At 47.8% G+C, this 15000-nt stretch overlaps 1 protein-coding gene across 1 annotated transcript in view; it reads right to left on the reverse strand.

The window, feature by feature from the left end:
- Positions 1–15000, reverse strand: part of LOC116376733 (solute carrier organic anion transporter family member 2A1) — a 62862-nt gene that overhangs the window by 22208 nt on the left and 25654 nt on the right. The window contains exons 2-6 of the mRNA XM_031838182.1: positions 8565–8702; positions 7529–7691; positions 5915–6127; positions 5114–5223; positions 4003–4128 (exon numbers count right to left, since the gene is read on the reverse strand). Coding sequence (XP_031694042.1) covers positions 4003–4128; positions 5114–5223; positions 5915–6127; positions 7529–7691; positions 8565–8702 — 750 coding nt within the window. The remainder of the gene's footprint in view (positions 1–4002; positions 4129–5113; positions 5224–5914; positions 6128–7528; positions 7692–8564; positions 8703–15000) is intronic.

Raw genomic sequence — 15000 nt, forward strand, 5'->3', positions numbered from 1 at the left:
GTGTCATTCTCAAAACTTTTGGCCAAGACTGTAGTCCATCTCCTGTTCCTGTAAAGAAACAACTTGATGTAGCAGGACACCCCCTGGACAGGACACTAGTCTATCTCCTGTTCCTGTAAAGAAACAACTTGATGTAGCAGGACACCCCCTGGACAGGACACTAGTCTATCTCCTGTTCCTGTAAAGAAACAACTTGATGTAGCAGGACACCCCCTGGACAGGACACTAGTCTATCTCCTGTTTCTGTTGTGAGGCAGCTTGATGTACCAGGACACCCCCTGGATAGGACACTAGTCTATCTCCTGTTTCTGTAGTGAGACAGAATGATGTACCAGTACACCCCCTGGACAGGACACTAGTCTATCTCCTGTTTCTGATGTACCAGTACACCCCCTGGACAGAACACTAGTCTATCTCCTGATACTGAAGTGAGACAGCGTGATGTACCAGTACACCCCCAGGACAGGACACTAGTCTATCTCCTGATACTGTAGTGAGACAGCATGATGTACCAGTACACCCCCTGGACAGGACACTAGTTTATCTCCTGATATTGTAGTGAGACAGCTTGATGTACCAGTACACCCCCTGGACAGAACACTAGTCTATCTCCTGATACTGTAGTGAGACAGCGTGATGTACCAGTACACCCCCTGGACAGGACACTAGTCTATCTCCTGTTTCTGTTGTGAGGCAGCTTGATGTACCAGGACACCCCCTGGATAGGACACTAGTCTATCTCCTGTTTCTGTAGTGAGACAGCTTGATGTACAGGACACCCCCTGGACAGGACACTAGTCTATCTCCTGTGTCTGTAGTGAGACAGAATGATGTACCAGTACACCCCCTGGACAGGACACTAGTCTATCTCCTGTTTCTGTAGTGAGACAGCTTGATGTACCAGGACACCTCCTGGACAGGACACTAGTCTATCTCCTGTTTCTGTAGTGAGACAGCGTGATGTACCAGGACATCCCCTGGACAGGACACTAGTCTATCTCCTGTTTCTGTAGTGAGACAGCATGATGTACCAGTACACCCCCTGGACAGGACACTAGTCTATCTCCTGTTTCTGATGTACCAGTACACCCCCTGGACAGAACACTAGTCTATCTCCTGATACTGTAGTGAGACAGCGTGATGTACCAGTACACCCCCTGGACAGGACACTAGTCTATCTCCTGATACTGTAGTGAGACAGCATAATGTACCAGTACACCCCCTGGACAGGACACTAGTTTATCTCCTGATACTGTAGTGAGACAGCTTGATGTACCAGTACAGTGAGACAGCTTGATGTACCAGGACACCCCCTGGACAGGACACGAGTCTATCTCCTGTTTCTGATGTAGCAGGACACCCCCTGGACAGGACACGAGTCTATCTCCTGTTTCTGATGTAGCAGGACACCCCCTGGACAGGACACTAGTCTATCTCCTGTTTCTGATGTAGCAGGACACCCCCTGGACAGGACACGAGTCTATCTCCTGTTTCTGATGTAGCAGGACACCCCCTGGACAGGACACTAGTCTATCTCCTGTTTCTGATGTAGCAGGACACCCCCTGGACAGAACACTAGTCTAGGCCCTGCTTTGTGTTATAGGTCTACAGTAACAATCATTTGCACTACTGGCTCCATACCAGAAGAGGTCAGTAATAACCTGAGAATAATTTACCCAGAAAAGATTCCTTTTAACCTGTAGGTATTTCAAGTCATTCAATATAATGACACACGACAATAGATATTATATCAGCCTCTGGGCCCTGGTCTTACAACCTGAGGAAGATAGTATTGTGAGAAGGGGAATTATTAAGTAAACTAACATAGCACTGCAAGCTCCTTGCTTTGGGGAATGTTTTTTGTTTCTCCAGGGAATTTTAGTTTATTTTTATATTTAACCTGTATTTAACTAGGCAAGTCAGTTAAGAACAAATTCTTATTTTCAATGATGGCCTAGGAACAGTGGGTTAACTGCCTGTTCAGGGGCAGAATGACAGATTTGTACCTTGTCAGCTCGGGGATTTGAACTTGCAACCTTCCGGTTACTAGTCCAACGCTCTAACCACTAGGCTACACTGCCGCCCCTGTAACACCTTATGTGACACGTACCAACATACAGACTTTATGAAACATTCATAAGAAAATTCTAAGCATTTATGGCTGCGTCCCAAATGCATCCCCTGGTCAAAGGTCGTTCACTATGTAGGGAATAGGACCCCTGGTCAAAGGTTGTTCACTATGTAGGGAATAGGACCCCTGGTCAAAGGTTGTTCACTATGTAGGGAATAGGACCCCTGGTCAAAGGTTGTTCACTATGTAGGGAATAGGACCCCTGGTCAAAGGTTGTTCACTATGTAGGGAATAGGACCCCTGGTCAAAGGTCATTCACTATGTAGGGAATAGGACCCCTGGTCAAAGGTTGTTCACTATGTAGGGAATAGGACCCCTGGTCAAAGGTCGTTCACTATGTAGGGAATAGGACCCCTGGTCAAAGGTTGTTCACTATGTAGGGAATAGGACCCCTGGTCAAAGGTTGTTCACTATGTAGGGAATAGGACCCCTGGTCAAAGGTTGTTCACTATGTAGGGAATAGGACCCCTGGTCAAAGGTTGTTCACTATGTAGGGAATAGGACCCCTGGTCAAAGGTCGTTCACTATGTAGGGAATAGGACCCCTGGTCAAAGGTCGTTCACTATGTAGGGAATAGGACCCCTGGTCAAAGGTCGTTCACTATGTAGGGAATAGGACCCCTGGTCAAAGGTCGTTCACTATGTAGGGAATAGGACCCCTGGTCAAAGGTCGTTCACTATATAGGGAATAGGACCCCTGGTCAAAGGTTGTTCACTATGTAGGGAATAGGACCCCTGGTCAAAGGTTGTTCACTATATAGGGAATAGGACCCCTGGTCAAAGGTTGTTCACTATGTAGGGAATAGGACCCCTGGTCAAAGGTTGTTCACTATGTAGGGAATAGGACCCCTGGTCAAAGGTTGTTCACTATGTAGGGAATAGGACCCCTGGTCAAAGGTTGTTCACTATGTAGGGAATAGGACCCCTGGTCAAAGGTTGTTCACTATGTAGGGAATAGGACCCCTGGTCAAAGGTTGTTCACTATGTAGGGAATAGGACCCCTGGTCAAAGGTCGTTCACTATGTAGGGAATAGGACCCCTGGTCAAAGGTTGTTCACTATATAGGGAATAGGACCCCTGGTCAAAGGTCGTTCACTATGTAGGGAATAGGACCCCTGGTCAAAGGTTGTTCACTATGTAGGGAATAGGACCCCTGGTCAAAGGTCGTTCACTATGTAGGGAATAGGACCCCTGGTCAAAGGTCGTTCACTATGTAGGGAATAGGACCCCTGGTCAAAGGTCATTCACTATGTAGGGAATAGGACCCCTGGTCAAAGGTCGTTCACTATGTAGGGAATAGGACCCCTGGTCAAAGGTTGTTCACTATGTAGGGAATAGGACCCCTGGTCAAAGGTTGTTCACTATGTAGGGAATAGGACCCCTGGTCAAAGGTTGTTCACTATGTAGGGAATAGGACCCCTGGTCAAAGGTTGTTCACTATGTAGGGAATAGGACCCCTGGTCAAAGGTCGTTCACTATGTAGGGAATAGGACCCCTGGTCAAAGGTCGTTCACAATATAGAGAATAGGACCCCTGGTAACAGATCGTTCACTATGTAGGGAATAGGACCCCTGGTCAAAGGTCATTCACTATGTAGGAATAGGACCCCTGGTCAAAGGTTGTTCACTATGTAGGGAATAGGAACCCTGGTCAAAGGTCATTCACTATGTAGGGAATAGGACCCCTGATAAAAGGTCATTCACTATGTAGGGAATAGGACCCCTGATAAAAGGTTGTTCACTATGTAGGGAATAGGACCCTGGTCAAAGGTTGTTCACTATATAGGGAATAGGACCCTGGTCAAAGGTTGTTCACTATATAGGGAATAGGGTGCATTTTGGGACAGAACTTTAGTGACGGAGTGTTACCCACATTGCCTTCCAGCAGCATGCTGCGAGGAAAGAAGAAGTATGGGATGGAGGTCAGGGCTAGGCTGGCAGAGGAGATGAGGAGGCCCATCCACCACGCACCCACCCAGCGAGGGTCTGTAGGGGCCAGCTCAGCGTTGGTGACTGGAGGGAGAGAGGAAAGAAGAAGTATGGGGTGGAGGTCAGGGCTAGGCTGGCAGAGGAGATGAGGAGGCCCATCCACCACGCACCCACCCAGAGAGGGTCTGTAGGGGCCAGCTCAGCGTTGGTGACTGGAGGGAGAGAGGAAAGAAGAAGTATGGGGTGGAGGTCAGGGCTAGGCTGGCAGAGGAGATGAGGAGGCCCATCCACCACGCACCCACCCAGCGAGGGTCTGTAGGGGCCAGCTCAGCGTTGGTGACTGGAGGGAGAGAGGAAAGAAGAAGTATGGGATGGAGGTCAGGGCTAGGCTGGCAGAGGAGATGAGGAGGCCCATCCACCACGCACCCACCCAGCGAGGGTCTGTAGGGGCCAGCTCAGCGTTGGTGACTGGAGGGAGAGAGGAAAGAAGAAGTATGGGATGGAGGTCAGGGTTAGGCTGGCAGAGGAGATGAGGAGGCCCATCCACCACGCACCCACCCAGCGAGGGTCTGTAGGGGCCAGCTCAGCGTTGGTGACTAGCGGGAGAAAGGAGAGAGGAAAGTTAGAGGGAGGGTGTGAAGAGAGAGGGAGAGAGAGAGAGAGAGAGGAAAGTTAGAGGGAGGGTGTGAAGAGAGAGGGAGAGAGGAGAGAGGAAAGTTAGAGGGAGGGTGTGAAGAGAGAGGGAGAGAGAGAAAGAGAGGAAAGTTAGAGGGAGGGTGTGAAGAGACAGAGAGAGAGAGAGAGAGAGAGAGAGAGAGAGAGGAAAGTTAGAGGGAGGGTGTGAAGAGAGAGGGAGAGAGAGAGAGAGAGGAAAGTTAGAGGGAGGGAGAAAGGAGGAGAAAGGACAAAGAGAGATTGAGATCGTAACAGAGAGACCAAGGCAGGAACAGAGACAGAAACAGATCGTTAACAGCTTTTCAATATGAGCCCAAGCTATACAATCCCACCCTCTAAACCAGCCACCAAACCTCGGCCACCATTGTGACGATCCAAACACAGTACCTACCTGAGCCGGTTCTATCCACATCCACATAGATCCTCAGCATGACGGAGCCCAGCAGGAAGCCGAAGGCAGGTCCAAACACAGACAGGGCAAACAGGATGGCTGAGGAGAAAAGAAACAGTCAAGGTCTTTTACCAGGGAGGTTGACTGAGAACGCATTCTCATTTACAGCAACAACCTGGGGAATAGTTACAGGGGACGATTGAGCCAATTGGAAGTTGGGGGTGATTTGGTGGCCATGATGGTATGAGGGCCAGATTTGGAATTTAGCCAGGACCCTTAGATAACACCCCTACTCTTACGATAATTTCCATGGGATCTTTAGTGACCACAGAGAGTCAGGATACCCATTTAACATCCTATCCGAAAGGTGGCCCCCTACACAGGGCAATGTCCCTAATCATTGCCGTGGGGCATTTCTTTAGACCAGAGGAAAGAGTGCCTCCTACTGGCCCTCCAACACCACTTCCAGCAGCATCTGGTCTCCCATCCAGGAACTGACCAGAACCAACCGTGCTTAGCTTCAGAGGCAAGCCAGCAGTGGGATGCAGGCTGGTATGTAGCTGTCATTGTGTCAGATATTTATAATTATACTAGTGTATCTACAGGCCTCTTACCTATGTAGCGGTTCTAGTGTTTCAGTCAGCTACAGGCCTCTTACCTATGTAGAGGTTCTAGTGTTTCAGTCAGCTACAGGCCTCTTACCTATGTAGAGGTTCTAGTGTTTCAGTCAGCTACAGGCCTCTTACCTATGTAGAGGTTCTAGTGTTTCAGTAGGCTACAGGCCTCTTACCTATGTAGAGGGGGGAGTTGCCTCGTCCGGCGAAGTCATCCACATAAGAGATACCAAAGGGTTGTATGGGAACAGACCCCACCCCGAACAGCAGCTGAGCTATAGCCATGAGCAGCCACAAGTTGTTGGTGTCTGCTATACGCTTGATCTCTGTCTTTCCACAGGCCTCTGTGGTGTTGGAGGGACCCTGGAGGGAACACAGGTCTTGGCGATCTGGAGAAAGCACACACATTCACGTGAACCACACACACAGGAGCTAGAGAGCACCTGCAAGCCAGCCTGGCTCCCACAATCCACCACTCTAAATCCATCCATCCACTCTCAATCCATCCATCCACTCTAAATCCATCCACTCTAAATCCATCCATCCACTCTAAATCCATCCATCCACTCTAAATCCATCCATCCACTCTAAATCCATCCATCCACTCTCAATCCATCCATCCACTCTAAATCCATCCTGTGTCTATATTGTAATTGTTTTTAATAACCTGCCCAGGGACTGCGGTTGAAAATTAGCCGGTTGGCTAAAACCGGCACTTTTACTGAAATGTTGATTAATGTGCACTGTCCCTGTAAAAATAAAAAATAAACTCAAACTCTAAATCCATCCATCCACTCTAAATCCATCCACTCTAAATCCATCCACTCTAAATCCATCCACTCTAAATCCATCCACTCTAAATCCATCCACTCTAAATCCATCCACTCTAAATCCACCCACTCTAAATCCATCCACTCTAAATCCATCCACTCTAAATCCATCCATCCACTCTAAATCCATCCATCCACTCTAAATCCATCCATCCACTCTAAATCCATCCACTCTAAATCCATCCATCCACTCTAAATCCATCCACTCTAAATCCACCCACTCTAAATCCATCCACTCTAAATCCATCCACTCTAAATCCATCCATCAACTCTAAATACACCCATCCACTCTAAATCCACCCACTCTAAATCCATCCACTCTAAATCCATCCATCCACTATAAATCAAGCCACTCTAAATCCATCCACTCTAAATCCATCTATCCACTCTAAATCCATCCACTCTAAATCCATCCACTCTAAATCCATCCATCCACTCTAAATCCACCCATCCACTCTAAATCAATCCACCCACTCTAAATCCATCCACCCACTCTAAATCCATCCACTCTAAATCCATCCACGCTAAATCCACCCATCCACTCTAAATCCACCCATCCACTCTAAATCCACCCATCCACTCTAAATCCATCCATCCACTCTAAATCCACCCATCTACTCTAAATCCATCCATCCACTCTAAATCCATCCATCCACTCTAAATCCATCCACTCTAAATCCATCCACTCGATGACAGGCGGAACGAGGTCCAACACACTGGGACTGCTGATTTATAGAGACTGACTGTGGATGGTACTTGCATTGCCATAGACTAGGTTTTAAAACTCACAGGACCATTTTCCCGGACACGGTAATAGTCCTGGACTAACAAATCTTTTCTACGATATTCTGTGTGATGGAAACCCAACCCATGTAACCTACCCTCTGACGTAGTGGTGTATCCTTGGTGTTTCAGGGTACTGTCGCTGTAATAGAGATATATTTCATCCCAACATCTTACCATGTATGACAGAGTCATAGTTATAGGGCTGGGACAGGAAGTGAGGTAGGGCCAGGATGAGAGCGCTGATGGACATCAGCAGACCACCCAGTCCAATGAGACGAGGCCGATGGACCCTGCTGCCCAGGTAACTCACAAACACTATCAGAATGGTGTTCCCCACCTAGAGGGAGGGAGGGACAGAGATAGAGAGAGAAGGGAGGGGGCAGAGAGTAGGGGGGAGGGACAGAGAGCGAGAGAAGGGGAGGGGGGGGGGGCAGAGAGAGGGAGGGAGAAGGGGGAGGGAAAGAGAGTGATATAAGGGGGGGGCAGAGAGTAGGGGGGAGGGAAAGAGAGAGAAAGAGAAGAGGGAGGGAGAGAGAGTGATAGAAGGGGGGGGGCAGAGAGTAGGGGGGAGGGAAAGAGAGAGAAAGAGAAGAGGGAGGGAAAGAGAGTGATAGAAGGGGGGCAGAGAGTAGGGGGGAGGGAAAGAGAGGGAGAGAGAAGGGGGAGGGAAAGAGAGTGATAGAAGGGGGGGGGCAGAGAGTAGGGGGGAGGGAAAGAGAGAGAAAGAGAAGAGGGAGGGAAAGAGAGTGATAGAAGGGGGGGGCAGAGAGTAGGGGGAGGGAAAGAGAGGGAGAGAGAAGGGGGAGGGAAAGAGAGTGATAGAAGGGGGGGGGGGGGCAGAGAGTAGGGGGGAGGGAAAGAGAGGGAGAGAGAAGGGGGAGGGAAAGAGAGTGATAGAAGGGGGGGGGCAGAGAGTAGGGGGGAGGGAAAGAGAGAGAAAGAGCAGAGGGAGGGAAAGAGAGTGTGTCAGAGACCTTATGACCAGGAGAATAAGGTAGCAATACACACTCAGTGAATGGCTGCTTGTTTTCTACTCGTTATCTAGGAGCCAAGGCTCGGACAGTGCTTCAACAAAAGCAGGCGGCATACTAATATAACGAGTCATATCACAACACCATCCAGTGCTTATGCATTTCTACTCTTTAACCACCTCCTGAGATGACTCTAACATGACTTCTTTACCGAGCTGTGGTTACTGGTTGGCTCTTACCTCGTGCAGAGAGGAGATGGTGCCAGAGGAGAAACTGCTGAGGCCAAAGCGTCTCTCAATGGTGGTGATGGTGCTCTTAAAGTAGGAACTGTAGAGCAGCTGGGTGAGCTGCAGCAGGCCATGACACAGCACAAACAGCTAGATAGAGAGAGACAATACGTTAGAGAGAGAGCGAGAGAGAGATGGAGAGAAAGAGGCAAGAGAGAGAGAGAGAGAGAGAGAGAGAGGCAGGAGAGAGAGAGAGACAGGAGAGAGAGAGAGTCAGGAGAGAGAGAGAGAGAGAGAGAGAGAGAGGCAGGAGAGAGAGAGAGAGAGAGAGAGAGGCAGGAGAGAGAGAGAGAGGCAGGAGAGAGAGAGAGGCAGGAGAGAGAGAGAGAGGCAGGAGAGAGAGAGTTAGGAGAGAGAGAGACGCAGGAGAGAGAGAGACGCAGGAGAGAGAGACAGAGAGAGAGAATGAGAAGAGAGAGAGACGCAGGAGAGAGAGACAGACAGACAGAGAGAGAGAATGAGAAGAGAGATAGAGAAAATGGACAGCCTATGGATGGACAGCCTTTATTTTAGCCTCCAGCCAAAGTACGCAACACATCCCACATCAGCTGTCTAGTCCAGACCCAGTCTAAAAGAAAGTGTGACCCCCCCCCCAGAAAGGAGCTAAAGTAACAACAATTAATTACAACGTTATTGTCTATGTCCCAAATGGCATCCTGCTACCAACAGAGTGCATTACCCTTTGACCTTCGGGCTCTGGAAAAAAAAGTTGTGGACTATCTAGGGAATAAGGAACCGTTTGAGATGCACAGAGTAAAAGAAGAGGATTATGTTTTGCCAGTGTCAGTGAGTTTCCATCATCTGCTCCTGACTGAGACGACAGACTCAGAGCGCTGTAGCTTACAGCAGTTGAAACCCTGGCTGTTATGAAACCAGCTGGTTGGCTGAGATACATCTGAAGACACTGTAGGTCGGGGACGTCACCAGCTGGTTGGCTGAGATACATCTGAAGACACTGTAGGTCGGGGACGTCACCACCTGGTTGGCTGAGATACATCTGAAGACACTGTAGGTCGGGGACGTCACCAGCTGGTTGGCTGAGATACATCTGAAGACACTGTAGGTCGGGGACGTCACCAGCTGGTTGGCTGAGATACATCTGAAGACACTGTAGGTCGGGGACGTCACCAGCTGGTTGGCTGAGATACATCTGAAGACACTGTAGGTCGCCGACGTCACCACCTGGTTGGCTGAGATACATCTGAAGACACTGTAGGTCGGGGACGTCACCAGCTGGTTGGCTGAGATACATCTGAAGACACTGTAGGTCGGGGACGTCACCAGCTGGTTGGCTGAGATACATCTGAAGACACTGTAGGTCGGGGACGTCACCAGCTGGTTGGCTGAGATACATCTGAAGACACTGTAGGTCGGGGACGTCACCAGCTGGTTGGCTGAGATACATCTGAAGACACTGTAGGTCGGGGACGTCACCAGCTGGTTGGCTGAGATACATCTGAAGACACTGTAGGTCGGGGACGTCACCAGCTGGTTGGCTGAGATACATCTGAAGACACTGTAGGTCGGGGACGTCACCAGCTGGTTGGCTGAGATACATCTGAAGACACTGTAGGTCGGGGACGTCACCAGCTGGTTGGCTGAGATACATCTGAAGACACTGTAGGTCGGGGACGTCACCAGCTGGTTGGCTGAGATACATCTGAAGACACTGTAGGTCGGGGACGTCACCAGCTGGTTGGCTGAGATACATCTGAAGACACTGTAGGTCGGGGACGTCACCACCTGGTTGGCTGAGATACATCTGAAGACACTGTAGGTCGGGGACGTCACCAGCTGGTTGGCTGAGATACATCTGAAGACACTGTAGGTCGGGGACGTCACCACCTGGTTGGCTGAGATACATCTGAAGACACTGTAGGTCGGGGACGTCACCAGCTGGTTGGCTGAGATACATCTGAAGACACTGTAGGTCGGGGACGTCACCACCTGGTTGGCTGAGATACATCTGAAGACACTGTAGGTCGGGGACGTCACCAGCTGGTTGGCTGAGATACATCTGAAGACACTGTAGGTCGGGGACGTCACCACCTGGTTGGCTGAGATACATCTGAAGACACTGTAGGTCGGGGACGTCACCACCTGGTTGGCTGAGATACATCTGAAGACACTGTAGGTCGGGGACGTCACCAGCTGGTTGGCTGAGATACATCTGAAGACACTGTAGGTCACGGACGTCACCACCTGGTTGGCTGAGATACATCTGAAGATACTGTAGGTCGCGGATGAAAAATGTGAACCTGGAGTTGCAGTCAAAATGTTTTCAATTGGAAACTGAATCTATTTTCTCCTATTCTGCCTGAAAGTTCACTGCTTAATCCTCCTAGCTTTTCCATAAAAGGCTAGGAGGATTAATCTCCAGGTAGAGCTCCTATGTTGTCTCGTCTTTCCAGATCCAACGGGTTCACATTGCGAAAGGTACAATGCTTTATAAACATTAAAGTACAGCGTTCAGTGATTGATGATGGCAGTGTGACAGTGTTGAGGCCCATTCTGTGTTCTTTTTTCTCTCATATTGAGAGAGAGGTCTTATAAAGGAGCATACAAAAGAACAGTGGGTTTACTTCATTTATAGCAGAGAACAGTACGTGGAGGTCTAGGCAACGCTAAGCTGTTTGTTTACCCTGTTCGCTTCAAGAGAGGAGTGAATCACTTAAGTTTGCTTTGCTTACAATCTTGTCTTTGGAATCTTTTTTCTCTGACACAAAGACACGCTGTGATGAAATTTACATTGGCTGCTGCCCAGTGGTCTGGAACTGGGAGGGGACTGGGTCTGTCCTGTCCTGTCCTGTCCTGTCCTGTCCTGTCCTGTCCTGTCCTGTCCTGTCCTGTCCTGTCCTGTCCTGTCCTGTCCTGTCCTGTCCTGTCCTGTCCTGTCCTGTCCTGTCCTGTCCTGTCCTGTCCTGTCCTGTCCTGTCCTGTCCTGTCCTGTCCTGTCCTGTCCTGTCCTGTCCTGTCCTGTCCTGTCCTGTCCTGTCCTGTCCTGTCCTGTCCTGTCCTGTCCTGTCCTGTCCTGTCCTGTCCTGTCCTGTCCTGTCCTGTCCTGTCCTGTCTGTCTGTCTGTCTGTCTGTCTGTGTCTGTCTGTCAGATGGGCACAGACGTCACTGTGACACCCTTTCATATATTGGCCTGACTCCCAAATGGCACCCTTAATCCCTATTTACGGTAAAAACTTAAATTCATATCCCCAGCATTTATTTACATTCAATCACTGAAGCAACAGGCACTCATTTGAGCCAGGCCTCTATTTCCTTTAAATACACACAGCTTTCGCTCATTTGCATAGTTCATTATTTAATTCCTGAATTTCATAAAACATATAAAGTCCTTGACAGAATTATTATTCTCTTCTCTGACTGTGCATCTTCTGCCATTTTTCACTCTGCCAATTTCTGGGTTCTGTCATTTTTGACTGAGGTTGTTGACTGAGGTTGTTGACTGAGGTGGTTGACTGAGGTTGTTGACTGAGGTTGTTGATTGAAGTTGTTGAGTGAAGTTGTTGACTGAGGTTGTTGATTGAAGTTGTTGATTGAGGTTGTTGATTGAAGTTGTTGAGTGAAGTTGTTGACTGAAGTTGTTGACTGAGGTTGTTGAGTGAAGTTGTTGAGTGAAGTTGTTGACTGAAGTTGTTGACTGAAGTTGTTGACTGAAGTTGTTGACTGAGGTTGTTGAGTGAAGTTGTTGACTGAAGTTGTTGACTGAGGTTGTTGACTGAGGTTGTTGACTGAGGTTGTTGACTGAGGTTGTTGATTGAAGTTGTTGACTGAAGTTGTTGAGTGAAGTTGTTGACTGAAGTTGTTGACTGAAGTTGTTGATTGAAGTTGTTGATTGAAGTTGTTGAGTGAAGTTGTTGACTGAGGTTGTTGAGTGAAGTTGTTGACTGAAGTTGTTGACTGAGGTTGTTGATTGAAGTTGTTGAGTGAAGTTGTTGACTGAAGTTGTTGACTGAGGTTGTTGACTGAAGTTGTTGACTGAAGTTGTTGACTGAGGTTGTTGACTGAGGTTGTTGACTGAGGTTGTTGACTGAGGTTGTTGACTGAAGTTGTTGAGTGAAGTTGTTGACTGAAGTTGTTGACTGAGGTTGTTGACTGAGGTTGTTGACTGAAGTTGTTGATTGAAGTTGTTGAGTGAAGTTGTTGACTGAGGTTGTTGACTGAAGTTGTTGACTGAAGTTGTTGACTGAAGTTGTTGACTGAAGTTGTTGACTGAGGTTGTTGACTGAGGTTGTTGACTGAAGTTGTTGACTGAAGTTGTTGACTGAAGTTGTTGACTGAGGTTGTTGACTGAGGTTGTTGACTGAGGTTGTTGACTGAGGTTGTTGACTGAAGTTGTTGACTGAGGTTGTTGACTGAGGTTGTTGACTGAGGTTGTTGATTGAGGTTGTTGATTGAAGTTGTTGAGTGAAGTTGTTGACTGAGGTTGTTGAGTGAAGTTGTTGAGTGAAGTTGTTGACTGAAGTTGTTGACTGAAGTTGTTGACTGAGGTTGTTGACTGAGGTTGTTGACTGAGGTTGTGACTGAAGTTGTTGATTGAGGTTGTTGAGTGAAGTTGTTGACTGAGGTTGTTGAGTGAAGTTGTTGACTGAAGTTGTTGACTGAGGTTGTTGACTGAGGTTGTTGACTGAGGTTGTTGACTGAGGTTGTTGACTGAAGTTGTTGAGTGAAGTTGTTGACTGAAGTTGTTGACTGAAGTTATTGACTGAAGTTATTGACTGAAGTTGTTGACTGAAGTTGTTGACTGAAGTTGTTGACTGAAGTTGTTGACTGAAGTTGTTGACTGAAGTTGTTGACCGTTTTTTGGGGTCGGCCAGTTAGCGGGAAGATCTTAGCTGTTAGCAGTCAATGATTAACAGTTTCTTATTGCCGATTAAAAAGTGAATAATTCCCATCATTTTTTTGAGTCATGACTGAATTATTTAATGTAACAAATCAAACATGAAACCTTGTGAAAAATTTGTGGTCCTCTTTATTAAGCAATTCATTTAGACATGGCGTTTACTTAAAACCTGGCGTTTATTTGCAGAAATGTGTGTTGCTTAACTAATCATACATCTGTAGACACTATTAGTTGCTCCGGGTGTTAAAAGGGACAGGAGGCTATTTGAGAATCAGCGTTTTACGGCAGTGCACTTTTTTTTGACCAGGGCCCATAGTTGTGCACTACACACACACACACCCCAACACACACCCCAAAACATACCCCAACACACACCAACACACACCCCAACACACACAAACACACCCCAACACACACACAAACACACCCCAACACACACCAACACACACACACCCCAACACACATACAGACCACAACACACACACAAACACACCCCAACACACACACAAACACACCCCAACACACACCAACACACACACACCCCAACACACATACAGACCACAACACACACACAAACACACCCCAACACACACCAACACACACACACCCCAACACACATACAGACCACAACACACATACAAACACACCCCAACACACACACAAACACACCCCAACACACACCAACACACATACACCCCAACACACATACAGACCACAACACACACACAAACACACCCCAACACACACCAACACACACACACACCAACACACATACAGACCACAACACACACACAAACACACCCCAACACACACCCCAACACACATACAGACCACAGCACACACACAAACACACCCCAACACACACACAAACACACCCCAACACACACCAACACACATACACCCCAACACACACACACACACACACACACATCCCAACACACACACATACACACCCAAACACTTTTTTTGCACTAAATCTCCTGCACCAACCTGGTCTCAGAGCATTTCGTATCAGTCTGTATGATATGTTACGTTTCGTATGGTATGTATCTATTTGTGGATGCCCATCAACCGTTTCGTGCAATACGTTACGAATTGAAATGTGTTGTTGCTAACTTTAACTTGGTGGCTAGGTGGCTAATGCTAGCTCGGAGTAAGGTTAAAGGGTTAAAGTTAGGGTTAGGGGAAGGGGAAGGGTTAGCTAACATGCTACGTAGTTTCAATTTAGATAAATATTAGTAAGTAAAGTTGTTCCTGTATATAGCCATGTTATTACCTGGTACTTCCTGTATATAGCCACGTTATTACCTGGTACTTCCTGTATAAAGCCACGTTATTACCTGGTACTTCCTGTATAAAGCCACGTTATTACCTGATACTTCCTGTATAAAGCCACGTTATTACCTGGTACTTCCTGTATAAAGCCACATTATTACCTGGTACTTCCTGTATAAAGCCACGTTATTACCTGGTACTTCCTGTATAAAGCCACGTTATTACCTGGTACTTCCTGTATAAAGCCACGTTATTACC

The sequence above is a fragment of the Oncorhynchus kisutch genome, linkage group LG13 (assembly GCF_002021735.2).
Source record: "Oncorhynchus kisutch isolate 150728-3 linkage group LG13, Okis_V2, whole genome shotgun sequence".
NCBI lineage: Eukaryota > Metazoa > Chordata > Actinopteri > Salmoniformes > Salmonidae > Oncorhynchus > Oncorhynchus kisutch.